Genomic DNA, 13,616 nt, shown 5'->3' on the forward strand with positions numbered 1-13,616 from the left:
TTCAAAGACAAAAAAAGGGAAGGAAAGAGCAGTACTAATCACTATGTTTTGCCTTTATCTCCCTTTTAAATTTGCTTTCCCCATAGACTATCCCAGATGCAAAATCTCCTACCCCAAGAAGTTTATTCCCATATAGGTCTACATATATGATGGCAGTTAGCCTTCTGGTAAGGATCAATGAAACTCTGACTTGAGCAATTTGCAGTTCTTATTCACTTAATGCTCTGGCTCTAGGTTCACTAGCATCTTCCCTCTAATACTCATCTACTGGGGGATCTATTTTTCTATGTGAAGACTATTAGGGGATTAAATGTACCATCTCTCTGAACTCTTTTATCATTGTCCCAAGACACTTGCTATTGCTTTGTGGGAAGGGGTAAAGTGTATGTTTCCTTTTGTTGACTGGATGTAAAAACTAGGGGTCTCTGCCTTTACAAACTGCCCTCATTCACCACTGTCTCCATATTCCCACAAATCATGGGCTCTTTTCAAAATGATTCCATCTAATGCTTCATCTAGTGTCACTCAGAAAATTATCAGAGATTATATCTTCATACCCCTTTTAATTGTCCAGGAATCCTCCCCTGAACTTACGTTCAGTAGTACTCACACATAATAGACCATATTCTCTCTCACAGACAAAACACTACCATTCCACACTCAAACTCTGCCCTCAACACAACCCTTTCACAAAGATCTCAGGGATTGGTTTCCTAAGCAAACCCATTCCATTGATTACTAGGAGAACATCCTAACTACTCCTATAAGCCTTACGGCACACTCCTTTTTCTTTGATTTGGTCACAGATCCATCCTGTAGATGCCAGCAGGGCTCCTTATGAATTTGTTTTCTTGAGGAATAGGAGGTGTGATCAATATTTGTAACAGGGCCCAATTACTAAAGTGATAAACATACTTCCGGTATCACACATTGAGAGAAACAAAACATTTCTACCCATTGATTGGGGTGCAATTTCATAGTCTTAGCTACAAGTGGTGGTATCAAGAAAAGGAGATAAAAGGTAATTTTGTGTTTTCATTAGTTTTTGAACTTCCCTTATAGTTTTCTTTGGCTTACCTTTTACATCTTTGTAAGCTGGGCTAACCAATCTAGAAGGTTTGGGCAGGTTTTGTGAAAGCCAGTTTATATTCACTGAGGCCAATAGCATCAAATTAGGTTAATATCTTTTCCTATAGTGATCAAAGAGCTCATAGATATTATAACATTCATCTTTCAACATACCATGCAGGCACAGGAATTGAAATTCTTATTCCCATTCTAGAGATGGGGAAACAGACCTAGAAAGGTGAACTCTTTTAACCAAGGAAGGTCATATAGCAAATAGGCAGTAGGGCTAGAAATAGAAATCATGCCTGCTAATTCCTAGTCCAGGGTTCTCTCCATTAGCCTGCAATGCCCTGTAGGAAGTCTGTTTGTCCATAAATTAAGGCCAGGCCTGGCAACTTCAGTATTAGAGAAGGGATCTGTAACCATAGCAACAGAAACAGCACTCTCTGGATGAAAGGAGAAGTAACTAAAGGAAAGCAGCCAGGAGCAAGAGATTTAGCAGTCTTCTTAGATTTTGTGGCCTGCATTGGATCCCATGCTGGGCGGGGGTGCAGGGGTGGGGTGGCCCTTATCATCTCAAAGAGGGGAACAATCCCTTGCAGTTTGGGGGCCTTTTGCAGGACTGGTTGGCTGTGAGGCTATGATTTTGGAGGGGCCAGTGCTTAAAGGTGAGTAGTTGCAAAGATTTAAATTTTGTCTTGAGGTAGTTAAGAAAAACTTCTTAACAATTAGAATTTTCCAAAAGTGTCATTCTTCTCCTCAAGAAGCTCTCATGACTCTCTATTGTCTTTAGAATAAAATATATGCTCCTTTGTTTGATATTTTAAATCCTTCCCAACCTGACTCCATCCTAGATTTCTAGGTTGATTTTATATTACTTCCTACTCATATCATACTCATGCTCCAGCCAGACTAGCCAATTTACTGATCCCTGTATATGGCATTTTCTTTTTCTCCTCCTTGGCTTTGGCTTGACTTCCTCCTGCCTAGAATGTTTTCCTTTATCACCTCCACTTCTTAGAATTCCTGGAATCCTGAGAGACTCAGTTCATATGTTGCTTCTTATACAAGGTTTTTTTGATTATAATTGTTGGAAGAGCTCTCTGACTTCGCACTCCAAAGTGGTGGTATACTTCCCTATGTACATTTCTCCCCTTTTCCCCCCCTTTATCTCCTGCTGTCCCCATGTGCAAGCTGTTTGAAGGTAGAGGCTGTTTCCTTTTTGGCTTTATATCTTCACCCGTGGTGGTGCCATCAATAAGCAGAGTCATAGGAGCCCTGGGAGTGACCACAGTTCTGCTTGTAGCTCAGCCCTAACAGTTGCCAAATGGGGAAATGACTCCTGTGAAGAAAGGATCGACCCTTCTCACCAACTACCCACCAATTTTCTCATAGGACAGATAAGCCAGCCTCGCTGAGGCAGCAAGGCCATCTGAAAGGGAGTCAAGGGGCTGCATGTGACAAGATAAACCACCACTACGGCCAACATGATTACCATCTCCCCTCAGGTCCTGATGGAGATAGCCCAGAACCCTGTACCCAAGAGGCTTCAGAATCTCAGAGCTTCCAACTCAGTATTCTCAGACATCTGTGGAGAGAAAACCTGGCAATTGCTCCTACAGGTGCTACAGCCATATCTATTGGTGACTCAGGAAAAAAGTTCTTGCCACAAAAATCTTTGGCATTGTTAGTAGGTTGAACAACAAAAATTGTCATTTTGTCAGTCAAAATAATAGTAAACAAGAGGCATTAACAACTGCTTTCCTCATTGACCATGAGACTTTTCCATATGATTTGCAGCTAAAACTTTCCATATAAGTTGACTCTCATGGCAGAATGCTTTGCTTATTATATATTTATTTTTATTATATTATTATATAAATATATTATTATACTTAATAGATATCTCATTCATTCATTCTGTGGGTCTGGCATATAATGGATGCTTAATAAAGGCTTATCAGATCCAGATTGGGAATTTTGATTATGGTAGAGGGAGCTTTCAGGAATAATACCATATTGGGAAAATCCTTGATTTCCATGGGAAATTCCATTCTGAACATACTGTGAACTTGTCTATGAGGTCAGCTAGACACAATCCATATCACTCTCTTAATTTCTTTAGGCTTACAAAGACAGAGAATATGTCTTGGGATTGGAGCAAACACTAAAGAAGATATTCATCCTTGACAGAGTCAAGGGTATTTTATTTATCTTTAGGATAGGATATACATACATACACACATACACACACACACACAGCCACATACACACACATATATGTACACATCCATGTATATATAGGTATGTATGTATATGTGTATATTATATTCATCTCTACATACATATATATGTGTATATATAAATACATATGTAGATATACATTTGTGTGTATATATACACACATACATACATATATATGTATGTATGTGTGTGTATGTGTGTGTGTGTGTGTGTGTATCTTAAATCCATCTGGATTTCCTAAAAGAAGTGTTCTCTGAGTAAAGGCTAAAACCATTTACCATATGTCCACTTAAATTAGTTTACCCTTTGTCCTGCCTAAGCAGCACAGGAATTTCATTTTTGGGCAGGCAGAGCAATAATCTAAAGGAAAAAAAAATACTAAGGGGTTTCCAATTTCATAGTTCTTTTCTTTCTTACTTTCTATTTATCTGCCTTTTATAGTTTCTCCTTCACCATCCAGATATTTTAAAATCTTATTCACTCAACTCAGGTTTGGGCAAAATAATCACATGAAGATGGAATTCTGAAGAGCAAACTACCAACTAAAATTTCAACTCAGCCTGACATTCATAGTTCCTCCTAATCTGGTACCACTGTATCTTTCTAATCCTATCTCATATGATTTCTCTCTATGCATTTAATTTCCCAATCAAACTAGATAACTCTCTGTTGAATGGGCCCAAGTCTCTCCTATCTTCCAGCAAAATTTTGGTCTGTCTTCTCCTTATACATGGGCTATCCTTCTCCACCTTCTTTAATTTGTTGGCATGCCTATCCATCCTATAAAGTTCAACTCAAAACAATTTATTTTCCAGAATTCTTTATCCTATTCCCCTGTTTAGTCATGGCTTTCCCCTTTGGATTGCACACACCACTTGATTTTGTAATGCTCTGAAATATTTATCTTGTAATGTTTATTTTAGTTATCTATGCTGATGTCATATTCTTCCTTCCCTTCTCCCCCCATTTGATAGCAACCTCCTTTGAACTACATCTTATCCAAATTTGGTACTATCCTCTGCTTCTGCCCACAGTATACACTTAATCAATATTTGTAGTATTAAATTACATTACATTATTGTATTATAATATAAAGAGCACCCATTTCTTTAATTTCTTCATCAACTTATCCTACAGACTGATATGTGAATTATATTGATTTTCTGAAGCACGTTCAGGCTCATGCTGGTGGGGACAGGACAGAAAAGAGCCTGCTTAGTAGAGATATAAATAACATGATCATATCTCAGATTTGCCTGGTGCTAAAGTATCTCCCTTTACCATGGACAGCAGTGCCTCATAACTGGTGGGGGCATTCTAGTTACTTGGATAACAATCACTAATCGCCTTGGCCTGTGCTCTGATATTGACTGGGTACAATCCCCTATATTGTGCCTTCTGCCTCTTTCCTATGGGTTGAACCTTGTGGTGGTCACTTGAATGTTTTGCCATTGGTAAGGCGTTCCACTAAATTTGACTTTTCAGAGTATGTGTCATCACTCGTGGAACTTTATGACATTGTGCTGGAAGAAAAGAATTATATCTTTCCAAGGCATTATTCTACATAGCCATATTCATGGAAGAATGAAATATTTTTCTTCTTTCTCCTATTTTCCCTTGCTTTGTGACAACATCAAAAACACTAGATGAGAGCTTTCTAAGATCCCACAGGATTGAAATCCTATCTATAGTCTTGGGATAGATTTGTTCATTCATTTACTAACACATTCACTGACTGTCATATATAAAAAGTACTGCGGCATATATAGAAATGCAAGACACTGTGTCTTCAGAGGGCTTATTATCATAATTATTATTATGTTATGAAACATAAGCCATGTACAGAATATGTATAATACAAGTCAGTAGATGACAAGTACCATTAAATAGAAATAAAGTAGAAGTATTAAGTAAAGGGAAGGAGATGAGTTGGTTAGGAGTTTTAGATTGGACTGCACAGGTAGAGATATATAACAAAATAGTTGAAATGTGGAACTGAAGGTTAGGCTAGGGATAAAAATTTTAAAGTGATCTGTATAGAGGTAATAATTGAAGCCATCAGAGTGGTTGGAATCACCAATTGAGAGAGAAAGTGGAGAGAGAAGAGAAGAGGATTGAGGGCAGATCTTGAAGTGCTCTCATATTAAGTGAGAGAAAGCACAGCAGTGATGGAAGGAGACAGAGAGGAAACATAAATAGGGGAGAACTCTGAGTATGCAGTATTATAGGACAATAATTCATAGCAACTTTGGAAAGGGCAAGTTTGAATTGAAAAGCCTGAATTTTGGAATATTTTAAAAATAAACAGTTTTATTATTTCTAAATACACATAGAGTATAGTGTTATGCTTTCATGAATAGATAGAAATCATCTCTAATTGTTTATATTCAACATGAATTGCTTATATTCAATAATTTGTTAGCTAATTGAAGGAATGTTAAAATAATTTATTTTATTAATTAATTTAAACACTCCTCCCTCTTATGAGTAACCCTGTTTATATGATCAGTCTGATTTTTTTTAATCTCTGTAGTGGAAAATCAAATTTCAGCAGGGTCCTCTGAATGCCCACTATTTTACTGCAGTTGTTGATTGGAAAAAACCCAGGAGCTCCTTGCTGAAAGCTTCTCCCTCCAAAAAGAACACTCACCTATTTAGGAAGATGCTGCTGACATCATCATGTGTAATAGGAGGCTTTTTTGAGCTGGCAGCCATCCTCAAGGGACGGAGGAAGTTATTGACTAAGATGTGCAGTTGCTGGACATATTCAGCTTCTGCCTCGAGCATGCTAAATACCACTTGGTTTCTTTTCCGCATGCTGTCAGCATGAGGTGACCGGATATAGTCCTGAATAATTGTCTTCCATTTTCTCCGGCAGAGCCAGCCCCGCAAAAAACTTTGCACCTGTGAAAAAGAGAATTTTATTTTTTCCCTCCTCCATTATGTATATGGAAAGATGGCACCATATTTTGTTCACTCAACAAACATCCAGTGCCAAATACATGCAGACATTCTGCTAGGTGTTGAGAATTTAAAAAGAAAGGATGGAAAAAAATGATAGTTTCTTCTCTTAAGTAACTTACAATTTAATAAGGGATACACACACACACACACACACACACACATATATACATACAGATAAATATGATAAATTGTGACAAGTATGATAAATATGATAAATTGTGTTGTAGCAAAAGAAAGATCTAGGCTGGGTAATATTTGAGGTAAAAGACACCACTTTCAGACAAGGAAATCAGAGAAGATGTTTTGTGGGAAGAGGACACCAGGGTAAACCTTCCTTAATAAGAAGGGGTTTCAATAGATGAAGTTGAGAAGGAAATATGCACTAGACATGGAAATACAGAATGTGGTTAGGGATAGCTTATTCTGGCTGCAACAAGAAGTGTTTGAAGGAGAGTAATGAAAAATAGGGTGAGAGTCTCAAAGACCCAGAAGGTTGTAATTAATATTCATCATGATGATGAGAAGTTATCCAATTAGAATAGATAAGGCATATTGCCTTAATCTCATCCTTGGGACTCCTCAGATGAAATTGAGTACATGCATATCTTGAACTTCTGCCTACTGATTCTACAGGGAAATGAGCAGGAATATTTAACTCTGATGTCTGTCGTCTGATTCCTTCTTGCTGGCTAATTTTAGCAAGATCCAGGGAAAAATTAATTCATATACAGGAACATTTGAAGAATGTTTCTCCCTGCCACTCACCAGCTCTTGTTTTCATATATTTCAGTGGTATAGCAGAAAGATCCCTAAACTAAGAAGCTTGATTTTAGCCTTAGCTTTGCTGCTCAGCTCTGGGCCAAGAGTCAGGAAGACTCCTCTTCCTGAGTTCAAATCTGGCCTCAGACACTTACTAGCTTTGTGATCCTGGGCAAATCACTTCACCCTGATTGCTTCAGTTTCCTCATCTGTAAAAATGAGTTGGAGAAGAAAATGGCAAACCACTCTAGTATCTCTGCCTAGAAAGCCCCAAATAGGATCATAAAAAATCAAAATGACTGAAAAATGACAAGTCATTGAGCAACCTTAGGGGAGATGCTTCACCTTTCTCTGAATTTAGATTTCTCTCATTGTAAAATAAAAGCATTGTAAAGATGTTACTAGGGTTCTTCTTAGTTCTATTATATAGACTAATATGTACTACTATTGACTTGGGTGAACTCTGAAATTGTGTCCCCTTTAATCTGTAAATTAATCACTCTGAAATTGTGTTCCCTTTGATCTATAAAAGAAGAGAGATTGGATTCTCCCAAACTCCAGAGAGTCTGGGAGAAGGCATAGTTTCCAGATAAACCTTTCCCTAAGATAAGCAGCATCATTCAATTGGCAATCTCAGGCAAATCAACCCTCCTTCCCCACTTCTTCTCCCCCTTGCAACTGATCTTTTGGGTAGCTGGATCCCCACTCAGGAAATTTTAAATTCTGAAAAAAGCGTTCAAAGTGATTTTCATTCAATTGGGACATCTTGGTCTGATAATCAGATCAAACTGCCCCCAGCCCAGCAAGATCTGCTCATAAAATAGGTTTCTGTTAACTCATTCTTTGCAAATTTCCTCATTAAGAGATTTGTCCACTAAGAGAGAGCTTCTTAGTGAAAAATAAAACTTCCTTTTTGCCACAGACTTTGGGATTCATTGAATTCTTTCACATTTGGACCTGTGTCTCAGAGCAGAGGGGATCTCTCCTCCTTGCCACAGAGCATCACTATGACTCTATCCCAAATGAGTTTATTTTTCTCAGTATGGGAAGGACATCCATAAAGCAGTTCAAGAAAATTCCTAGAATCATAAGCTCACAGATTTAGAGCCAGAAATAAGTTCTAACCCTTTCCTTTTACAGGTAAGGAAACTGAGGCCCAGAGAAGTTTAATGATTTGTTTACCATAAGACAGTGTTGAGATCTGAACAAAGTTTCTCTGACTCTAGATGTATGGTTCTTTCCACAGTTCTTTGTCATTGTCTTTATTCTAAATAGTTATGGGCTCTTCATTGGTGCTCTTCTTTACTACACCCAAAGTAGAAAAAATGCCGGAAGACAGTTGGAAAAATTCCATCAGTCATTGAGTAAATAAATACACTATTATTTTGAGGATTTTCAGACTATTCTTTTCTGAATTTATAATATATCAGTGTTACTCCAACTTAATCCAAAAGAAATGTCTTTGTATTTAAGAAGCTAGTTGTTGGATCCTGATTAGTCAGTTAAATGGGGTTCTTGTTCTGTAAAATGGGGACATTAATATTTGTACTATTTACTTATGAGGAAAACATTTTATCTGATGTACTTATTTGCCATGAAAGTTGTATTTTTTTTTTTAAGGAAGGAGGTGAATAGGAGTATTAAAAATAATTGGATTAATTAAAAAAAGAAATACAAGACATGACTGGCTTTCTGTGATTTTATAGTTTTTGAAAACCTATTCAACTGTTGGGGTTAAAAGAGAGCATTGAAAGAGTAGAGAGTAAATGGATTTTTTAAATTTTTTCTGTTTTTTTTTTTTTTAGGGTGGGGAGAGATGGGTCTTTGGAAACGTATGGATGAGCAGATTCTAGAGATTCCTGGAAATAGTAGCTGGTTTATTTAGGAACAGTAAGATGTCAAAACATGTTAAAAATAAAGAAAAACTGCACAAACCTTCTTAATTTTCTTGATGTCACTGTCTTCATCATTGGGTGTGACAGTTTGGATTGATTGAATTCGGTCATTGTCCTTGAGCAAGGAGGCAATCTACAAAAACAAAACAAAACAAAACAAAACAACCAGTGATGAATAAAGGTATAAGTATGATATTCAGAAAAATTACCCGGATCAGCTGGCCTGTAAAAATTTGATTTCCGGTCTCCTACAGTTTTAGCTGCTCTTGCTAGCATTTTCTATGTGTCCCTGTAATGACATGTCTGATAATGTTGTTTGTTAGTGGTCCAAGAAAGTCCACAATTATATAATGATGTGATGGAAAGGTGTAATTGATCATGGGATGGTAAGAAGCCTCAGTAGGTGAATTTTCATAAGTCATTTAAGGCACACAGAGGCAGGCACATGGGGCAGCTGATAAGAGAGCTAGACATGTAGTTTGGAAGACTTGACTTGGAATTTGGTCTTAGAAAGCATAAGCTGGATGACCTTGGGCAAATCAGCCTCTGTGTAGCTGTTTCTTTATCTGTAAAATGGGGATAATAAAAGTACCTACTTCAAAGAGTTGTGATTCTCAATGAGATAACATATATGAAGTGCTTTAGAATCCTTAAAGAATTATATAGATGTAGATATTATTATTACTACTACTAATAATTATCTCTTAATTTCCAAATCTTTTAAAATGTGCATATTAGATATAGATAAATTGACTTTTAGTTTTAAGGATTATGGATTGAGAAGTGGAAAGGATCTTAGTGACCATTTATTCCAAAGAGGATTTTAACCTGGGGTTCATAAACTCCCTAAGGACTTGTGAATATATTTTTGGGAGTCCATGAACTGGGATGGGAAAAAAGTTATATCTTTTCATTAGCAGTTTGTTTTCTTTATAATCCTGTGTGTTTTATCTTAAACATTTAAAAATATTGTTGTGAGAAGAGGTCCACAGGCTTCACCAAAGGGGGCCTCTATACACAAAAGATAAAGAACCTGATGTAGCCTAAATACCTTCATTTTATTTTACTCCCCACCTCCCATCAAGGTAATAGGGGTTAAATGACTTGCCCAAAGTTACACAGTAAGTGGTCACACTTGAACTCAGGTCCTGAACTGAGGACCACTGTAATGCCACAGTTTCCTTGAATTGCCCTACCTCAGTTATTCTGCTCCAAACTTCAGGCTATCATACCACCCTTCTCTCTTGATCATCAGAATTATTGATAAAGATAAAAGATCTTATATTCTAGAATATCAGATGCTGCTCCCCATCCAAATCTATTAGAATATCAGATACTTTTGCCCCATTAGAATATCAGATGACTTTCCCATCTCCAGTGCCTTCCCATATATCATTCCCATTCACTCCCTATTATGTCATTGTTTTTATCACCCTATAAAGAATCTCTATATCCCACATTCAATACTGGATACTTGGAGCTGAGAGTCCGATTCAGTCAATTGATTTACTCTCCAATAAATTAAATTATTATAACTCTCTAACCTCCATCTTGCCTCAGTTTCTCCAGCATTACACCATCTACTGCTTCACCTAGCTATCCCTAACTCCTCTCATTTTAGGAAACTAATGCCTTAATCTTAACCAAGGTCATGAAGCTAAGTAACATATTCAGGATTAGAAGGGAAGTTCTTCATCAGGAATTTATTGTGCTGCTTTGCCCATGATATCATAATTCTAAAAAAACAGTGCAAGCACAGGAAATCAGAGTTTGAACTACTAATAAAGTGTTTAATTCCCTGAATTTTCTTTGGCCCTGAGTCAATTGGCTTACCACAGCCAGTCAAGTAAACATCTGGAAGACAAAACAAAGCAACCACATCCAGGTTTATGTCAAACTGAGAACCATAGTTATTTTTGGATTTTCAGAATGCTGGGTAAAGAGTATTCAAAGAACACAAATATCAGAGAGCAAGTCCATTAGTTTTGCGTTCAGGTGAAGGATTTTTGGGGAGGAATCCTCTCCAATTTGGTGATTGATATGCTATATTGAATCAAGGAGGACTGAGGCACTTCTCTCTATTCAAACACTTTAGGGAAATTCCATTCAATAAGTAGTTATTGCTGATACACTTCATTCATTCAATTCAAGAAACATATTAGAGGTATGTGTGCTAGGTGGTAGGAGATACAAAGATAAATAAACTCTGGTCTTGTCCTCAAGGAACTTTCACATATCTGTAGAGAACAAAAGAACTGTGTATGAATAACTATATCACATAATAAGAATAGGGACTAGACAGGGTTTCATTGACACAGGAGATTTCTAGATTAGGGACTTCTATTGATGCAGCTTGACATCTTTTCTGCAACTTGGAGTCTTTGAGAGTAATTCTAGAATACTGAGAAGTGACTTGCCCAACTTCTCACAGTCTGTATGTCGGCTATGATGTTTGAATCTAGCTGTTTCTAGCTTCAAAGAAAGCATGAGCTGGACTCAGCTCATACAGATTTAACTTTGGAAATCAAGAAACACTACAAATCCAGGATTGAATTAATGTTTTGTTTATTTTTAAGGCCACACTTAGGAAAATAATGGAGATAATATTAATGATATAGATTAAAATTAAAAATATATCCTGCCAATATCATTCCCCTATCTCCCTAAACTTCTTAGTAAACATTCATCAGCCTATCACTATTTCAATATAATCCTCTATTTTCTCTGTTTATGCCATGGTAGTTACTATTATTATGTGAAACAGAAAATGATAATCCAAAGAAGATAATAGGAGAATTTTGAGAAGGGAGGTATCATTTCCAGTTGTGGTAGAATCAAAGAAAGTTTTCATGGTGGAAGTAATATTTAAGATTTTAATAGGCAAAAATGGAGACAGAAAGTAGAAGGAGGACTGCATAGATTTAAGGAAAGATATGAATAATTCGATTCAAATGAACAAAATTTAAAAAATAATTTCTGTGTTCCTACCCTCAAAAAACTTATATTCTTCATTTCAGAGCCAACAGTATGGGAACAGAAAAAGTACCTCATAGTATGCAGAATGCAAGATAATCCTAAATGCTTGTTTTCATGGAGCTCAAGTTATAATCTTGTTAGGAAGACAAGGAAAAATATACGAAATAGTTAAAAATAAAAGTTCTAGTCTTAACCAAGTGCCAGAATAGTGCCAGTGTTACAAACCCTAAGGACTCTTGCCTTAAACACATTAATTCTGGGGTGGAAGAAGGAAGTGCAGATTTTTTTTTTTTTTTTTTTTGTATTTCATCAGGCAAATGGTGTATTTTTGGCCATTTTTGGCCAGTTTTGAATATTTGAAGGTGCCATTGAATGCACTGCTTGTGTCTTAGATACAGGAGATGATAAAGGAATGAAAGAAAATAATCAAGGAGAAGAGAGGAAAAGAGAAAGGAAAGTTATGAAATATGAAGAGATGTGGTAGCCTGCTATTTCCCCCTCAATAATAATATTGATTTAAAAAATTCACACCTTGAGCTTCACTTTTCAAATAAAACTGCCAGTGAGGAGACTGTCAATTCAGGTGAGCATTCCTTTGCAACTTAGAGAGTTTTAGAGTTGCTTGGCGGTCAGGCTCAATGGCAGAGGTAGAATTTGAGTCCAGTTTTTCCCCCCTTAGACTTCAGGACTAGTTCTTAATCAACTACACTATATGGTCACTCAATAATAATAGCTTTCATTTATATGAAACACTTCAACACTGTTAATTCATCTGAAATTAATGTCTGTGACATAGGTCTTACAGATATCATTATCCCCATTTTAAAGATAAGAAAACTGAGATTGGGCAATGAACTGAATAGATGTGGCCAAGGTCACATTACTAAAAAAGAGGAGGCATGAGAACCTGGGTCTTTTGTTTACAAAACCACCAGACTTTCAATAACAAGATTAGGTGGCACCCACCAGTGAACTGACCTATACTACCATGCTCTTCCTCTGATATCTCAGCAATTTCTTCCTATCTGGAACAGCAGCAACAAAACCCTGTCTCTGTTCTGGGCTGCATGATTCATGCTGGATTCTAGATGTGTCACTTTCATAGAGACTCATTGGGTAGATCTGTCTTCAAGTTAGGGACCAGGAGGGGGAAAAATCCAATGAAATGCCTGTTGATACTACTGCAATACAGTGTTCTTTGTTTCTAAATTTAGACAGTTAATTGGTATCCGAAGACATAACCCATGAAACCAGGAGACCTCTCCCTTAGGAAATCCCAGTTCTGTTTCTTTAAGTCCACTCACAAAATGGCATATGAATGAATACCTTAGTTGATCAAATGGAGCACTTTAAAAGCTAAACTGATTCTGTTTCCTGCCACCCTCAACTAATGATCTAAAATGACTCTTCAGTTCTGAGTAGAAGGTGCAATGGATCAAACTGAGAAATATTAACTATAGGGGAAGTGCTTGTTTTTTTTTTAACGTCCTGAGAAATTTAAACATCGAAATGAAATATTTGATCTCTACTATAAAGAAGAGAGAAACAGCTAGTGGCACAGTGGATAAAGTGCCAGCTTGGAGTTAGGAAAACCTGAATTCAAATATAACCTCAGATACTTAATAGCTGTGTGACCTTTGGAAAGTCACTTAACCCTGTTTGCCTTAGTATTCTCATCTAAAAAATAAATTGGAGAAGGAAATGATCAAC

General features: G+C 36.8%; 1 protein-coding gene and 1 long non-coding RNA gene across 2 annotated transcripts in view; one reads left to right on the forward strand and one right to left on the reverse strand.

Annotated features, from left to right (window-relative positions):
- RASGRF1 (Ras protein specific guanine nucleotide releasing factor 1) overlaps positions 1–13,616 on the reverse strand; it is a 206,799-nt gene that overhangs the window by 103,689 nt on the left and 89,494 nt on the right. Inside the window, exons 4-5 of the mRNA XM_051981142.1 lie at positions 8,971–9,063; positions 5,963–6,216 (exon numbers count right to left, since the gene is read on the reverse strand). Of these exons, the coding sequence (XP_051837102.1) occupies positions 5,963–6,216; positions 8,971–9,063 (347 nt within the window). The remainder of the gene's footprint in view (positions 1–5,962; positions 6,217–8,970; positions 9,064–13,616) is intronic.
- LOC127551421 (uncharacterized) overlaps positions 1–13,616 on the forward strand; it is a 309,154-nt gene that overhangs the window by 90,990 nt on the left and 204,548 nt on the right. The gene's annotated exons all lie outside the window — the stretch shown is intronic.

The sequence above is a fragment of the Antechinus flavipes genome, chromosome 2 (genome assembly GCF_016432865.1).
Source record: "Antechinus flavipes isolate AdamAnt ecotype Samford, QLD, Australia chromosome 2, AdamAnt_v2, whole genome shotgun sequence".
In the NCBI taxonomy this organism is placed as follows: domain Eukaryota; kingdom Metazoa; phylum Chordata; class Mammalia; order Dasyuromorphia; family Dasyuridae; genus Antechinus; species Antechinus flavipes.